This window comes from Mustela nivalis (assembly GCF_964662115.1).
Source record: "Mustela nivalis genome assembly, chromosome: 19".
Taxonomy (NCBI): domain Eukaryota; kingdom Metazoa; phylum Chordata; class Mammalia; order Carnivora; family Mustelidae; genus Mustela; species Mustela nivalis.
The window spans coordinates 21,659,069-21,675,783 of NC_139038.1; the positions used below are offsets into that span (position 1 = coordinate 21,659,069).

Here is a 16,715-nt window from a genome sequence, read left to right on the forward strand (position 1 = left end):
GAGAACTCTGGACTCTAAGTGCCTCCACTATGTCACGAAAGGCTTGGCTCAGCTCACCTGAGGTCTCCTTTGTCCTACCTGGCTTCACCTCTTCACAGATCACAGGTCACATCTTTATTAAAACAGCCGCCACCACCACCACCACCACCCCCACCCCCAAACCATGGACATTCCAGGACACTCTCCTCCTGTTTTCTTCAAAAGAAAAAAACAAAACAAAACACCTAGTTCACAGAACCTTATATTTTGGAGCTGAGTCAGCGTCTTCTACACTGGATAGGAAGAATTTGATTTGTAAACACTGTGGGAATCAAGCAGTACTTGTATTTTAGAATATCACCTTTGCTTTCTATCCTGAAGGTTTGGTCATTGTGAACTCACCACCCTGAGATGAAGACCTTAGCTGAGATCAAGAGTCAGACGCTGAGCCACCCAGGCACCCCATACCATTTTCAATAACGAATGTGCATGTTCTTTTGGTCATTAAGTCCTTTATCCTGTTTTCAACACTTCCCATCTCCAAAGCCCATTTATGCGCACAGTGACTCACAGATAAAGCAGGGTTCTAGCCTAGTCTTAAATTCACTGAAGAGAGAAAGGGAAAGGAGTTGCCTCCTAACGTCATGAAAAAACATGGCATTGTCAAAATACGAAAGGACGTACGTGGGGCTGTGGCAAAGTGCCCATCCTGGCAGGCGCCAGAAGAGTAGGGAGCACACCAAGTTAGTGAATACTTAAAGGGCAGTGAATACTGAAGCACTCAATTGGATTGTATCAACTTTTAGGGCATTGGGAAGCCATTTAGGATTTCTCAGCAAGGGGCCAAGGGGCCGGATTTGTCAGATAAATCTGGTGGCAGCAAGTCGCACAGTTCAGAGAATTGAGAGGCAGCTAACTGCACCACCCCGCCTCACTGACCCCCACCTCCGCCAGCCAAAAAAGCCAAACCAGGGCAGTGACCGTGTGAATGCAGGGGAGGGCAAGATGTCCTATTTAGAAGGAGACTAAAGAAGACAAAGCTACTGAGTGGTTCTAAAACGAACAGGAATCAAGAATCCATGAAGGCTCAAGACAGGTGCTTTCAAATAAAAGAAAATGTAAGGGGAAGGGGCGACGGGAGGAGGAGGCTGGGTTCTGTGCTAAGCTTTCCAAGCTTGAGACAAGAGTGAACCTGCAAAAAAACCACTGATGAATAGGGATCTGATGTCAGCAAGGAGGCAGAAGCTTGAGACAGAGGTCTAGGACCCATCTAGGGGTTAGCTGCCCAGATGTGCTTAGAAGAATCCTAAACCCTGGGGCAAAGCACATATAAGGGGCAGAGGAAGAGAAACAGTCACAAAGTCAAGTCAGGAGACAGGGGTGAGCAGAATCGGGGAGGAGGAATTCAGGATAGGGGACAAATACCGATCATCGGCGCCATCCCCACCAAGGACATCATGGGTCTGTCTCTGCACTAGAAGACCCACGAGGGGAGGAACCTTCTGCTGCTGTGTCTGCGATGCCTACCAGAGTGCGCAGCTCCTGGCAGCGGCTCTGCAACTGCTTGTGGAAGGAACGGAAAGATACCGGTCAGGCCTTCAGTAGCTGCAGAACTTGATCATCAGAAGGCACTGATGACAAACACCAGGGCCACTATCAGGAACTCCCCCCGGCCCCCCAAAACAAACACACACAACCCTACCCTGTCCAACTTCACCAAAGCACTGCTGGGAGTCTGGCTCCTGGAAGACAGAAGGCTGAGACACAAGTTCACCACTGAGCCGGGGGTAAAAACCTCGTTAAGTCTCATTCACCCACCTTGATGGAAGTTCTGCATAGGCAGGCATCATCATTACGACGGGTTCCTCTTAAAACCCTTATGAGATTAGCTAGAGTCCATAAAAGCTATAGAGAACACCTGAACATGCAAGAAAGTTTAGATAGAATGAATCTTATGGGAGTCATGCCAAACGAGGAAGTCACCCATCTCATCGGTTTTAGGAGTTTTCACATTTGCTTAAAAATGAGCATAGCTAGATGATCTTTTACAGCTCCGATCCCTGCCAATTAATGTTGGTGGGATTCTAACTGTACGTAGAAGTTCAAAGATCAACCTGGAAAGTATGAGATTTTGTGATAAAGAGCCCCAAAAAGAGTCTCATGGTTCCTGAGGTAGAATCGTGCCTCAACAGGTGAACGGCTCCGATTTCGAAGTCCTTAATCAGGCCCCATCGGCAAAGCTCAGCTCGCTTCCCCCATGACCAGCAAAGCAGGACTACAGAAGATGCCGAGCACACAGCAGGTGCTCAGTAAGAACAGGTGATGCACCTGAGTTTTCCCTTCAAACCACGCACGTTAACAATCCATCTCTCCAGCTTTGTTTGGACCCGCAGGGCCTCTCCCTTCACTGAAGTCACTCTTCCGGTTCCACAGCAAGAAGTCTTCCTACTTCCTCCACAGGCAACAGGGCCCTTCAGGCTTGGCGCCTCCGAATGGAACAGGCTCTGCGTCTCCTACTCACAAGACTCCACAAAGCGTATTTGCTACACAGTTTTATTCAAGGACTTTCTATATTCACCACTGAAATCACTGCTAAGCTCTTTTCTTATCTATTTGTGTCACAGTTCTCCATGCTGGATGGTGAAGACAGGCGACGGCGAGCCTGTCTGTTAGGACTGACGACGGGCATGGTGTCACCATCGAAGAGCTCTGAGAGTAGACGCTTGTGGAGGAGGAGAATGGAGAGGAGGGTCCTGAGGAAGGGCCGAGACGGGCTGCCCCACCCACAGAACCCGAGGCCTGCGTGAGGCCTGGGACCTGCTTTCCCCTCTGCCCCGGAAGGTCTTCTCTGGGTGATTCTAAGGCACAGTGGTGAAGGACGTTGAGTGGCCCACACCCAGTGTGGTCCTCTGGTCTAGTGGCAGCCCCTCGCCTGCCAACAGTGCACCGAGCATTCCGTTCTGAAGATCTTCTCAAACACACGCAAGCAGCATTCTCTAATGGAAATGGAGACAAGGTCTTTCTTGGAAGAGAGTGCCCCAGAAGGTACTCTCTGCCCCAAGACCAACCAGGTCCCTTTTAAGGTCCCTGAGAACAGCAGCCTGGGAGCAACCAAGACTTTCAAAGGCTGACAAGGCACAGAGTGGATGAATGAAAAGGGAACAATACATGGAAAAAAACAAAACACAACACAACTTTGGCTTATAAAACCTCCAACCTGAGGTGGGGACACCCGTGTCCACAAACATGCAGAAACAGATGACTGTAGCAGATGGTTGTCAGAAATGCTTCAGCATTTCCCACACTGTCCACACCCCAAGCCCCCAAATGCCCTGCAACACACACACACACACACACACACACACACACACACACACACACACAGTATGTGCAGAATAAGTCAGAGGTTGGGATCCAGAGCCTGACGTCAGGATAGAACTGTTGGCACTCGGCACTATATCACCATGATTAGTCCTATCTAGACAGCAAAATTCACATTGGCCTAAGCTTGAATGGCGGGGTCTGTCTTGTGAAAAGTTAGGCTGCACCCAAGACTGCCAGATCTGGAAAGTCTTTCACTTCTCCTACTTCGCTGAAAGGCTGTCCACCCTGGTTGAAGGTCAGCTTATACCGTAACCGGATGGGCTCCTGCACAAAGACAGAAGACATTAAATTAGTGGGGAGAGACACAGACCAGCCCACTCTAAGAGTTTCTGCCCACTCAGCAGTCACCAAGGAATAGCAATATCACACTAACTCCATGTCAGTAAGACCCCGAAACAACTGTACGACAGGGACCCCTGGCCAGCGCACTCTGAGACGACCAACACAAGGGGAGCCAGCCATGCATCCTGAGAGAACTCCCCCGCCTCTGCAGTCCTGAGGCGGACCACGACTCAGACCAGTTGAGGACGACAGGCAGGCCTCACCCTTTCAGAAGACTCATGGTCCTGGGGGGAATTTGTGTCACTCTTGGTTCCCAGCTATGGCACCCCAGTCAGAGACCTTCCTCCAAAGAGCCCGAAGAAAACAGACCCTCAGCAGGGAATATCCCACCACCACTCCCAACCAGACACTTTAGAGCAAGACCTAAATAAACCTCTTTCAACCTACCATGCTATCTCCCGACAGCCCAGGGCCTCCCTCCCCATCCCCCTGCTATCAAAGTTACCAGAACATACTTTATGCGGATTGTCAAGCAACAGCATCTGAGAGATCACAGCTGGAGGCGTCAGCGGACTGAAGGCAGGGAGCTTGGAGCTGGATGCCGGCTGCAGCTTCACTCTCATGGACTATGGGGGGGCGGGGGCAGAAAAATCCAGTATCTAATTTGTTCCTAATAAAGTACAGCTTCAAAGAGGGAGTTATGGTAAACAGGAAAACTTGACCTCCACCCACCAAATAATTAAAGGGTCCCAAAGTCCTTTCCTTCCAGAAATCGAAGATGTGTGGTCAATGGTTGGCTTCTGAGAGGCAGCATGAAGAGCTAGGGCATACCTTGGGCTGAGTTCTACTTCTTACTAGCTCTGGGACTTTGGGCAAAATACTTAACCTTTCTGAACCCATGGACTAGAAGTTTATAAAATAAGAGATAACAATAACACATGTCCCACAAGACTACCGCAGGGATGAGAGAATGCGTATTTTTACTTTTGCTTACCTTGATCCTTTCCTTTCAGGACATCCTTTCCCTGTCTTTTGTGATGCTGGTATGGCTGTTAGTCATGGGGCCCTACTTCTCTCGAAGAGGAACGGATGTCATGTCTACACTGGTCAGAGTACCTCTATTATCCTTGAACACAAGGCACTGGTCCCAATTACCCCATTACCCAACTAATGCCAATGGGGCCAAACCTACCCCTTTCTTGGGTAATTACTATGCATGCCTCGTGCCAGACGGAAGTTTCCCTCTGTGATAAAAGAGTTCAGGGAGGAAAGGACTATGTAATTCTGGGGCTGCTGGTAGCCATTTCCATGCTCTTTGGAGTCTGCTGGAGAACAGGCTCCCCAGAAGAAAGCAAAGTCAAGAGGTGGAAAGAGATTCTTTTTTTTTTTTTTTTTAAAGATTTTATTTATTTATTTGACAGAGAGAAATCACAAGTAGATGGAGAGGCAGGCAGAGAGAGAGAGAGGGAAGCAGGCTCCCCGCCGAGCAGAGAGCCCGATGCGGGACTCGATCCCAGGACCCTGAGATCATGACCTGAGCCGAAGGCAGCGGCTTAACCCACTGAGCCACCCAGGCGCCCCAAGGTGGAAAGAGATTCTCAAGGAATCCTTTTAAGGACTTATGTGGGTCCGGTCCCATCTAAAGTCAGATATTCAGAAATCCCCAGCTCCACAAGCCAATAAACCTCCCATTTGATCTTAAACTCCTTTGAGGATTTTGTCTCTTACACCTAACTCCAAGATCATGTCCTAGGTTAGGGAGCTGGCCAGCAGACGGCTCACCTTCGGCACGGCAACTTGAAACATGATGTCCCAGACAGGCTGGGTGGCAGTGCTCATCATGGTCAACAGCAACACCTGCACCTCCGGGTGGCCAGGGGCCCCCGTCTGGGAAAAGTGGAGCAGAATTCGGAATCCATTCCGGTCATACACGATAAGAGGCGGCAGGCTGCCTGGTGGAGAAGGACCCAAGCAAAAGGGTTAGCATGACCACGAGGCCACCAACAGCCACGCCTGAAAGATGTGCGTGTTATCACCCACTGCTGCCGCTGCTTCTCCAGTCAGCGCAGCTCCTGGACTAACCTCCTCGGAACCAAGCTTTCGGTGCTGCCGTGACCCAGCTCTCACTACTCCCAACCTGGACTCCTAGGTCCCCTCAAACTGATCGCTCCCCACCATCCAACCCCCTGAAGCACATCACCAGTTGTTTTGTTTTAAAGATTTTATTTATTTATATGAGATAGAGCGAGAGCAAGAGAGAGGGAGAGAGAGAGAGAGAGGGCACAAGCCAGAGAGGGGGGAGGGCAGAGGGAGAAGGAGAAGCAGGCTCCCCGCGGAGCAGAGAGTCAGCTCGGGGCTCAATCCCAGGACCCCTGAGATCACATGACCTGAGGTGAAGGCAAACGCTTAACCAACTGAACCACCCAGGCGCCCCAGCATATTACCAGTTTAAAAAAAAAAAAAAAGGAACTTTAAGGGAGACAGGATTAGGACTCAAATACTATGAACATGACAGAAAATACAGGATCTCATAGAGAATGAAATAAAAGACACCATTAATTCAGAAATCAAAGTATTGCTAACATTTGGGCCTATTTCCTTCTGGTCTCTCTTCTATGACTACATGCACACACATCTCTCGCATTTAATTTTACAAAACAATAAAGACACATCTCTTCAAGTCAGTAGGTTTAGTGACGTTCCAATGGGCTAAGGCAAATAGGGTATGGGGGGTGGTGCAAGACTTCACATTTATGACAGGGGAAGGGCGACCTGCAGCAGTACATACTCGTAAGTACACAACTGAGTGAAGTAGAAAACTAAGCATGCAGAATAGACCTAATGAGAGAATTCTAGAACATCTATTTCAAAATCAGTGGCTGGCTCAGTAAGTGGAAGACAACTACATAATTTGGGAAAAAATTTCTAATGAAGATCCTTCGCTGATGCCAAAAATCACTTACCAAAGTGTACATTCAGTAGGTTAACATTGATACCAACAAAGTGTACGTTCAACGGTTTAACACTGAAACTGACAACGATGTAAAAGTCTGCAAACTCCTGAGGTACGGTGGTGGGGGTACAGGGAAAGAGGCGACCTTTGTGAAGGGATCTTGCTAATGCAGATCAGAATTTCAAATGTCTATACCCAGCACTTCTAAGAATATATCCTGATGAAATAATCAAGAATGTTTAAACATAGAAGTGTCCAGAGATGTTCGGCATAGCAGTTTTAACAGCAAACAACTAAAAACAAATTATCCTTCAGAAAGGAATTGAATTCAGGCACCCGGGTGACTCAGTGAAGTGACTTGATTTTAGCTCAGGTCGTAATCTTGGGGTCATGAGATCGAGCCCAGCTCCGTGCTGAGCACAGAGCTTCAGAGTCTCTCTTTCCTTCTCCCTGTGTCCCTCACCACTCAAGCACATGTGCTCTCACTCTAAAAAAATGTTTTTAATTAAAAAAATTTTAAATGAAGAAAGGAACTGAATAAATGAATGACAGTACCATGATTATAGATGTATGGAGACATTTAAAAAGTAAGGGTTTTGAAGAATAATTCATGGCATGAAAAAATGCTATGGCTTATAAAAGTAAAGCCGGCTGTAAAACATTCTAAATATACTGCAGTGCCAATTTATTAAAAAAGTATATATATATACACATGACTAAGCAAGAAGACACATTAAGATATTAATAGAACTTCCATCTCTGGGACCAGTATAGATGATTTTAATTTTCTGCTCTGTTTTTTTCTAAAATTTCTACTTTGAGGGGCAACTAGGTGGCTTAGTCAGTTAAGTGTCCAACTCCTGATTTTGGCTCAGGTCATGATCTTGGGGTCCAGGGGTCAAGACCAGCATCAGGCCCTGTGCTGAGTGTGGGGTCTGCTTGAGATTCTCTCTCCCCCTTTCCCTCTGGCCCTGCTCTTCCCCACCCCCCAAAATGAATAAGATCTTTAAAAATAAAATTTCTACATTAAATCTGTTTTTTCATTTTTGTACTTTTGTAATAATTTCAGATTTATAAAATGTTACAAAAACAACTCCCACACACCCTTCACCCAGCTTCCTCAAATGTTTACATTTTTACAAATATTAACATTACATAACATGGGACAATGATCAAAACCAGGAAATTAACACTAGACAGGTATTATTTTTAAGGTCAAGTAAGTATCACAAATGGCTCCTACTGCATACTGTTTAATTCCTCTGCCTGGTTCCAGATGCGACATCAGCACACAGAGCCACAGGAGAGCTGTGTGCCCAGAGAAAAGGGCCTGTACTGTACATCCGAGCACCCTGGGTGTCTCCTGCTCCCATGCCAGTATGCCGACCGCATGCAGTCACCTTTCCTCCTTCGTAAGGAGGGAACCTCTGCTCTCCTGCACTGAGGACCCCCCATGGTAGACGGCCACTAGCCAAGTTCTTCCTTTCCACCTAATCCCACCTCTTCAAAGTTATTTCTGCCACACTGGACTGGACATTCCCTTCAATTTCAAATGAGTGAGCATCATGTCTAAAAAGACTCGAGTCCCCTCATTAAAGTCTGCCTGCCAATATCCTTCACCTTTAGGGTCAACTCCAAGCCAGAAAACTTTATGAAAAATAGTAGGTAAGAGACTGTGAAGCCACCTCCTTACCCTCTGCCCCCAGGCAAAATCCCTAGCACTCACCTTCCCCAATTTAAGAGCCACCCCCTACCAGTCCAGAGCAGATAAAGCTGGGTATTTAATAGCAAGGGTGGGGGGTGGTGAAGGTAAAACTGTACTTACTGGGCTTGACAGACTCCAAAGGGACAAACACTTGAGCCAGCGATGTATTCTGGGTGGATGGGGAAGAAGCCAATGGCCCAGCTTCCCAGGACCAACCTGGAGAGGACTTAGTGCCAGGGGGCACTTCCTTAGGAATGCTCTTCTGTGGAACATAATTCCTACAAAGAAATGAAAAAAATATCAAGACTAGCAAAAATAATACACAATTTCAGGAATCTGATTAGGCTTTCTGAAGAGTTAGGTAATAAAGAGAGAGAAAAAGAAATACATATGTGTGTGTGTGTGTGTTTTAAAGGGGTAAGACTTTAGATGGGTAATTTCACCTGTGCCTCCGTTTTCTCATCTGTAAAATGGAAATCATCTAGCATCTACCTCATGGGGTTGTTATTAGAATTAAATGAGAAAATATATGTAGGGCGCCTGGGTGGCTCAGTGGGGTAAGCCGCTGCCTTCGGCTCAGGTCATGATCTCAGGGTCCTGGGATCGAGTCCCGCATCGGGCTCTCTGCTCGGCGGGGAGCCTGCTTCCCTCTCTCTATCTCTCTGCCTGCTTGTGATCTCTGCCTGTCAAATCAACAAATAAAATCTTTAAAAAAGAAAATACATGTTAAGAATTGCAGGGACTGTGCAGACCTAAGAACCCAGTAAACTAGAGCTATTATTAAAGGAATGAGAGTTGTAGTTGCCAGGCAGCCTCTGAAATGTTGTTCAGGTTAAGTTTCCCATATATGGTATGGGCACTAGGAAGATGATAACACCACTACACAGGCCGTGATATTCACATTTCATGATTTTGTCCATTTGGAATGTAAATTGAGAACATTTTGTAAGTAGGCTCCACGCCCAGCAAGGAGCCGAACTCAGGGCTCGAACTCATGACCTTGAGATAGAAACCTGAGCTGAGATCAAGAATCAGATGCTTAACGGACTGGGCCACTCAGGCTCTCCAAAGACATTTTCAATACAAACTGAAACTACAGTGCAGAATAACCCACACAGATCAGGAAGATTACCAGCCCCCAGCTGAGTGGTTAGAAGGAGAAAATGAAAAGATGACTCTCTGAGTGCAAACGAGAATGACGTCTTCCTGTAGGCCAGGGCCCTGTGTCTCTACCGCAGATATGGACGTGCTCAGGCTGTCTACGGGAAGGCAAGCCACCCCAGCCCTCCAGAGGCAAAGCAGCAGGATCTACGTTCACATATTTAGATTCAAACGCTAGAGCACTTCTACCTCTAGGAATCCGCACTGTAACAAAGCTCCAAGTGCCTCTGAACTGAGAGGTATTTAAACACCCACAAGAGGGCAGTGACTAAATATATGAGTATTATGTGCACGTGCATTAGTAGACCACCAGAATGCGACAAATTTATAGAAACGGACATGGACATGTATCAAAGATGCGATAGTGTGGAACCGTTTGTAAATGATGATCCCATGTGTATAAAAAATAAACAACATAACCCGTTACACACAGAGAGAAAAGCAAAGGAACATTCGACATTATCTTTAGAGAGTGATAATTGGGCCTTTCTATGTTATCTAGTTCTCTAGTGATCAAATTTTGCTTAACTTCATTGTAAAAAAAAAAAAAGCCTGTGAACACCAAAACCATCACCTACTGCTGCTACTAGTTAAAGCAACCCCTTTTTGCAGAGATCCTAACCAAAGCATGTTTTTTTTGTCTGACTTGGGATGGGGAGTCAAAGGAGACAAGGGAAGCACACACAGAACCTGGGGTAGGAAAGCAGCAGCCTGCCCAGGGAGAGAGGGCTCTGGCTACCTGCAAGCGTGCCCCGTGTTACTGTACACTAACACGGCCCATCAGCCTGCCCCCCACACGATGAGCAGAAGCACACGCACGGAGCCCCTCTTCTATGTTCCTTGCCTACAAGACTCACAGAGGCCCTGGACATGGTTGTGGGGAGAGGAGATCCAGCAAGTTCCTTTCTGCAGAAGGGCTCTGAACATCACCACCTGGCAGCATGCTGGCAGGGGGATTCTTCTTCTCCTTACAGCAATTCTGACCAGCAACCTGTGAAAGCAGGAATGCCTAAAATAAGGCCATGGTATGAATGACCAGGAGCCATGGTGACACCAGGACAAAGGCTGACTGCATTTCCTGGGACAGGAGGAGAAATAGGGCCAGAAAACACAGGACTCCTGATCTGACATTCAGTAAGCGGGAGCCTGGATACCACTGCAGAGGGTAGGAGTATAAGGAGAGGGAAAAATGTGTCTCTCTGGGGGTTGAAGCCAGACAGTAACAGTAAGGAAGAGGCTCCGGACCTCCAAATCCAGTCGCCACCAGGCTATGCTGTGGGCCCTCCCCCCACCACCCAGGCAGTACTGCCCTCATGAACACAGGTTTGAGGGACCTCCTTTCCAGCCCCTAGGAAGAGCTTCCTTACCTTGTTGGTAACCGGAGCATCACTGAGTCCTAGAAGGAAGAAACAGAAAGATGCGCACCAGTAACTCTACCTGACAGGAGCTAGAGATTGATACCATGTTCACCCTTTCTAGAACACATAGAAAGCCTGGACAAAGCAATTACCCAAAATCATTCTCAAGTCATCCGTGGCAAATCTGAGACTAAACGCGATGGGGACCTCCCAGGATGGCAGCGTCCCTTTATTCATTAGGGGATATGTTCTAAGACCCCGGGGGATGTCTGCAAAGGCAGATAGTAGCAATCCCTCCATTTACTATGTTTTTCCCCACACATACATGTCTATGATTAAGTTTACTTTGTAAGTTAGACACTGTAACAGATAATAAAAATAATATGCTGCAGTAAGAGTTATGTGAATGTGGTCTCGCTCTCAAAATATATTATACTGTACTCACCCTTTGTCTTCTTGTGGTGGGAGATGATAAAATGCCTACGTGATGAGATGAAGTGAGGTGAACGAGGTAGGCATGGGACGCAGCCCTAGGCTACTAGTGACCTTCTGACCAGAGGTCAGAAGGAGGCTCATCGGCTTCCAGACCACGAGTCACTGAAACCACGGACGAGGGGGCTACTGTATACCCAGCTCCCTCTGAAACCGGGCATAGTCTCCCGAAGCGGAACCAGATTACTCGCTCTCCCTGGGAGTCAGGGCCATTCTGTGCCTGCTCCCCGTAAACACCCTCCCTCACCTAAGGCTGCCAGGTCCTGGTGAAGCAAGGACGGTGCCACAGTCCCGGCCTGCTCAGATCCACTGTCCACCTCCAAGTCAATCAGAGGGCAGCTCTTCGTGCAGCCTGCGGGTTTCTGAAAGACTACACAAGAGTCAGGAAGATATGTCAGGATGTGAGCACAGTCTCCACTTAACGCTCGTCAGCTTCCCAGAGGCGTCCTCCGAAACAGAAGACATCACACCGCCCCTCAGTGCCCCCCGTGGTGGATAGCCTGTGCCGACATCTGGAACAGGACAGGACGCAGCCAGAGGACTGCCTTCCTACCCCAGCCACTGGTGTCCTCTGCTAGGCATCCAGTCAACCTGGCCAGCAGCACAGCTGACGTCTCCGCCTCACAGGCTTTTTGACAACAGCTCATCACAATCACTGGAGTGCTTGATAAAAACACAAACCCCCAGGCCACGTGCTAAGGAGCATTGATACAGAAGCTCCAAGCTGAAGACCTAAGAATCTGCGTTTTAGCCAGTATTCCAGATGATTCTGATGTAGTTAGCCACCAACACACACATCTTTTTTTGTTTTGTTTTATTTTTTTGTTTTGTTTTTTTGGTCTCTAGCTCTCCTGAGTAAGCATTCATGAGAAGAGGAATCAAAACCTGGGTGCAAAATACCATGTGCTCCTGTGGAGAGCCAGAGACGGGCTCCAGCCCGCCCATCAGTTGGTGATGGCGCATGTGGCAGAGGCTGGCTACATAAAACCAACTCTTGAAGGGAAGGGGAAAAAAGAGCAAGGCCTCTCATTTCCACACCACAACCCAGAATATTCTAAGGATCCATTTCTTCTCCAGGATTTGCAGGATGTCCGGGCAGAAGGTAAGAGAGGCTTCTTTGCACATACCTGTGGAGACAGCTAGGTCTCCCACTGCGCTGCTCACTGTGTTCCCAAAGATGACTCGGCCCTCCATCACCTGTTTGTACAGCAGAACTCCCTGGGTGAGGAGGTCATTTGCCTGGAGAATCTCCGCTGAAGGAGGAGGGGAAATTGAGAACACCCCTTCAGTTATCCACCAACAATCTCAGTCTTTTTAAAGTCATTCCAGAAAGCAGTGGCCACACAGCTCTACCAGGTTCAGTAGATCTATGCCTCCTGCTGCCAGATCATGTGATCAGACCCCTAGCAGACCTAGTTATTCAGTCCCTGAACCCCAACACCTCTCGTTCAAGATGCAGGAGAAACCAAATTTCTTCGCCTTCATTCCCAATACCTTCCAACACAAGGATCAACACTTGAAACATGGCTATTTCAACTAAGAAACTAAAACTTTAATATTTAATTAACTTAAAAACAGTTTTGTCAATGTGAATGTGAATATTTTTTTTTTAATTTTGGTTTTTTTTTAAGATTTTATTTATTTATTTGACAGAGAGAGATCACAAGTAGGCAGAGAGGCAGGCAGAGAGAGAGAGGAGGAAGCAGGCTCCCTGCCGAGCAGAGAGCCCAATGCGGAACTCGATCCCAGGACCCTGAGATCATGACCTGAGCCGAAGGCAGCGGCTTAACCCACTGAGCCACCCAGGTGCCCTGTGAATGTGAATATTAAAGAGTTTTTCAGGGGGCGGCACCTGGGTGGCTCAGTCGGTTAAGCAGCTGCCTTTGGCTCAGGTCATGATCCTGGAGTCCTGGGATTGAGCCCTACGTCATGCTCCTTGCTCAGCAGGGAGTCTGCTTCTCCCTCTGTCTCCTACCACCACCCCTGCTTGTGTTCTCAAATAAATAAAATCTTCAAAAAGATTTTTAAAAAGAGATTTTTTTGGTACTTTATTCACTTATTGGAAAGCTTTTAAGTGTGTAGGGAACAAACATGAATGTATGTTTTTACCTGTAATTTCATAAAATCTAAATATAGATCAAGTACTTCTGATGAAAACTTGGCATCCAAATTAAAATGTCATCTAAATATAAAATACACACTGGATTCCAAAAACTTCATAAGCTTTTGTGAAATTGGCTTCTGCCTATTTTCTTAACCGTGGACATAAGCTACAACATGGTGGTGTATTCACCCGGCAAAATGTTTTAGTTGGCACAAGCAAGTTGCTTAAAAATTTGATTGTTTTTGAGCTTACTGCAATCAGAGAAAATGATGGGTTCAGACCATAATCATGAAGAGATCATCAGAAACCAGGGGCCTCTTGACCACTACCCACGAAGTGTTCTTGCTTCCCCAATCCCTATTCTAACTGATCCTGAATCTGATCAAGCCCCCGATGCACTTTATAAGAAATATCAGCAATTTGTAAGAAGGGTCAGATATGGAAAAACATTAAATATCATGGGGCATGCCATTAGAACATTGAGGCCTAGAGAAACTTTGTAGGTCAAAGGGCATGTTTTTCCAGTCAAAACCAAAAGACAACTGACAGAATGGGAGAAGATATTTGCAAATGGCGTATCAGATAAAGGGCTAGTATCCAAAATCTATAAAGAACTTATCAAACTCAACACCCAAACAAATAATAAACGAATCAAGAAATGGGCAAAAGACATGAACAGACATTTCTGCAAAGACGACATCCAAATGGCCAACAGTGAAAAACATGAAAAAGTGCTCAACATCACTTGGCGTCAGGGAAATACAAATCAAAACCACAGTTAGACACCACCTCACACCAGTCAGAATGGCTAAAATTAACTAGTCAGGAAACGACAGATGCTGGCGAGGATGAGGAAAAAGGCGAGCCCTCCTGCATTACTGGTGGGAATGCAAGCTGATGCAGCCACTCTGGAGAACAGTGTGGAGGTTCCTCAAAAAGCTGAAAATAGAGCTACCCTAAGACCCAGCAATCGCACAGCTGGATATTTACGCTGAAGATACAAATGTAGTGATCTGAAGGGTCATGTGCTCCTGAATGTTTATAGCAGCAATGTCACAATAGCCTAACTATGGAAAGGACCTAGATGTCCATTAACAGATGACTGGATAAAGACGTGGTGTGTACACACACACACACACACACACAGGAATACTATGCACCCATCCAAAAGAAAAAAAAAACAACCACGAAATCTTGCCATTTGCAATGATGTGGATGGAACTAGAGGGTATTATGCTAAGTGAAGTAAGTCAATCAGAGAAAGACAATTATCATATGATCTCTCTGATAGGAGGAATTTGAGAGGGAGGGTAGGGGGCTGTGGTTGGAACGGAGGGAAAAATGAACTAGATGGGACCGGGGAGGGAGACAAACCGTAAGAGACTCTTCGTCTCACAAAACAAACTGAGGGTTGCTCTTAGGGAGGCAGTGAGAAGGAAGGGGGAGCCGGGTGATGGACACCGAGGAGGGTATGTGCTAGGGTGTGCTAGGGGGCATGCTTTTTATCTAATAACAAAGAAAAAGAACAGAGGGGCTATCCATTAAAAAAGGGCTTACAAAATAGCAGCATGGCTTTTCTGAGTGATTCAGAACTTTAAAAAAAAGGGAGGGAGGAAGAGGCGGGAGGGTTAGCACGAAATGTTGAGAGAGAAATGCCCAGGGAAATCTTAACACTATTTGATTACCTTAAAACATTTGGAATTTGCTTCAGAGAGAATGAGCTACGGGGGTAGAGCAGTACATATGCAACAAGAGGAAAAAAGATGGGTCATGTGCTAGCTGGTGGCTGTTACCCACAGGTGAAGGGCACACAGGGCTTATCCCACTATTTCCCTGCACATGTCCTGAAGTTTTCCGTAACATAAAGTATAAAATATTTTAATCCCTGTCTGCAGGTACGAACATTCTCCACAGCCCCTACCATCACCCCCTCCGTTCCTCCTCAGCCTGCCTCATTGAGGTTGGTGGCCCAGCCCCTGCGGCACTCAGGTTGGGGAGACCTTCGAGATGCAGCAGTTCCTCAGACTTCCGTTAATCTTCCTTCTAGCATCTCCCTTGCGCCCAACCTTCACCGCACGTTCCCACCCCTCTCCACGCTTTCGGACCTGCCGATGACTGCTTGCTCGGGCCTCGAGCATCCTGGAAATCAGTTCTAAGCCAACACGGGGCACGCCCTTTGGAAGCCCAGCCACCACAGAACCTCAAGCCCTTCTGTCTGGTCTCTGGCACCACCGCAGCCCAGCAGGAAGGGGCACGTGTGATCTGCCCTCTGCGGTCCCGGCTGCGCCCAGAGGAGGGGGACCGCCTTACCGAGCGCGTCGTCGTCGTCTGTGGTCTCACTCGCCAGCCGGAACAGCGTGGGCCGCAGCTTCTCACAGCGCTCATACACGACCTAAGGAAACAGCCTGGTTTCACAGCAAGGCCCCAGATGCCTCCAATAAGCATACAGCAGAGTCTAGGGCTTCTGGAATTCTCCTTTGTCCATCCTAAATGCGTGACTGCAGTTTTGAAATGACATGGCTGTTACAGTGTCAGAAAAAGTTTGGGCTATAGTTACCTGAATTTTTAAAATAGTTAAAAAGATGACAGAAGCCTAAGAATCTACCTTCTGAGCATGTACGATATTAGCTCTTCTCCAAGCTCCTTTCCTTGCCTCCTAGAAGAGCTTTAATAATGGGGTAACCCCACATAGAACTCTGAAGAGATTCCTCTGCTTTAAAACTAACATCCAGAGGGCACCTGGGTGGCTCAGTCATTAAACGTCTGCCTCTGGCTCAGGTCATGATCCCGGGGTCCTGAGATCAAGCTCCACATCAGGCTCCCTGCTCCACAGGAGGCCTGCTTCTCCCTCTCCCAGTCCCCCTGCTTGTGTTCCCTGTCTCACTGTGTCTCTGTCACATAAATAAAATCTTTAAAAAAAAATAATAAAACTAACATCCAAACTCCCCATCCAACTGTTGTCTGATGCCAGTCTTCCTTTTCCAAAAACACTCCCTGATTTCCACTGCAGGTTCTCCCAGGACTAAACCTCAGTCCGCACCAATAACACCTGGGAAGTCTCACTCTCCTGATCGCAGGGAAGTGCTCTGGACTGCAGCACCCTCCACATGCTCGGTGTTGAGGAGGACGCTGGCTTCTGTGCATGTTAGACTTCCTTGCAAAGGAACCCAACTAACTTAGCACCGCAGTCCTCCCTGATGGTAGTGCTCCCCGCCCCCTCCCTCAGGGCTGGTGAAATGACCTCTCTGCTAGGGGAGTCCGGGAGAGGTGTAACCGTCCCTGAGAAGAACACACTGA

The 16,715-nt window shown here is 47.4% G+C and overlaps 1 protein-coding gene across 3 annotated transcripts in view; it reads right to left on the reverse strand.

Annotated features, from left to right (window-relative positions):
* Positions 1-2,518: 2,518 nt before the first annotated feature.
* GGA2 (golgi associated, gamma adaptin ear containing, ARF binding protein 2) overlaps positions 2,519-16,715 on the reverse strand; it is a 40,258-nt gene continuing 26,061 nt past the window's right edge. For all 3 annotated transcript variants that reach the window (XM_082714701.1, XM_082714700.1, XM_082714702.1), the window contains exons 9-17: positions 15,729-15,810; positions 12,442-12,567; positions 11,562-11,684; positions 10,832-10,860; positions 10,322-10,455; positions 8,424-8,581; positions 5,428-5,597; positions 4,161-4,271; positions 2,519-3,627 (exon numbers count right to left, since the gene is read on the reverse strand). In XM_082714701.1, the coding sequence (XP_082570827.1) occupies positions 3,517-3,627; positions 4,161-4,271; positions 5,428-5,597; positions 8,424-8,581; positions 10,322-10,455; positions 10,832-10,860; positions 11,562-11,684; positions 12,442-12,567; positions 15,729-15,810 (1,044 nt within the window). In that variant the 3' untranslated portion in view covers positions 2,519-3,516. The remainder of the gene's footprint in view (positions 3,628-4,160; positions 4,272-5,427; positions 5,598-8,423; positions 8,582-10,321; positions 10,456-10,831; positions 10,861-11,561; positions 11,685-12,441; positions 12,568-15,728; positions 15,811-16,715) is intronic.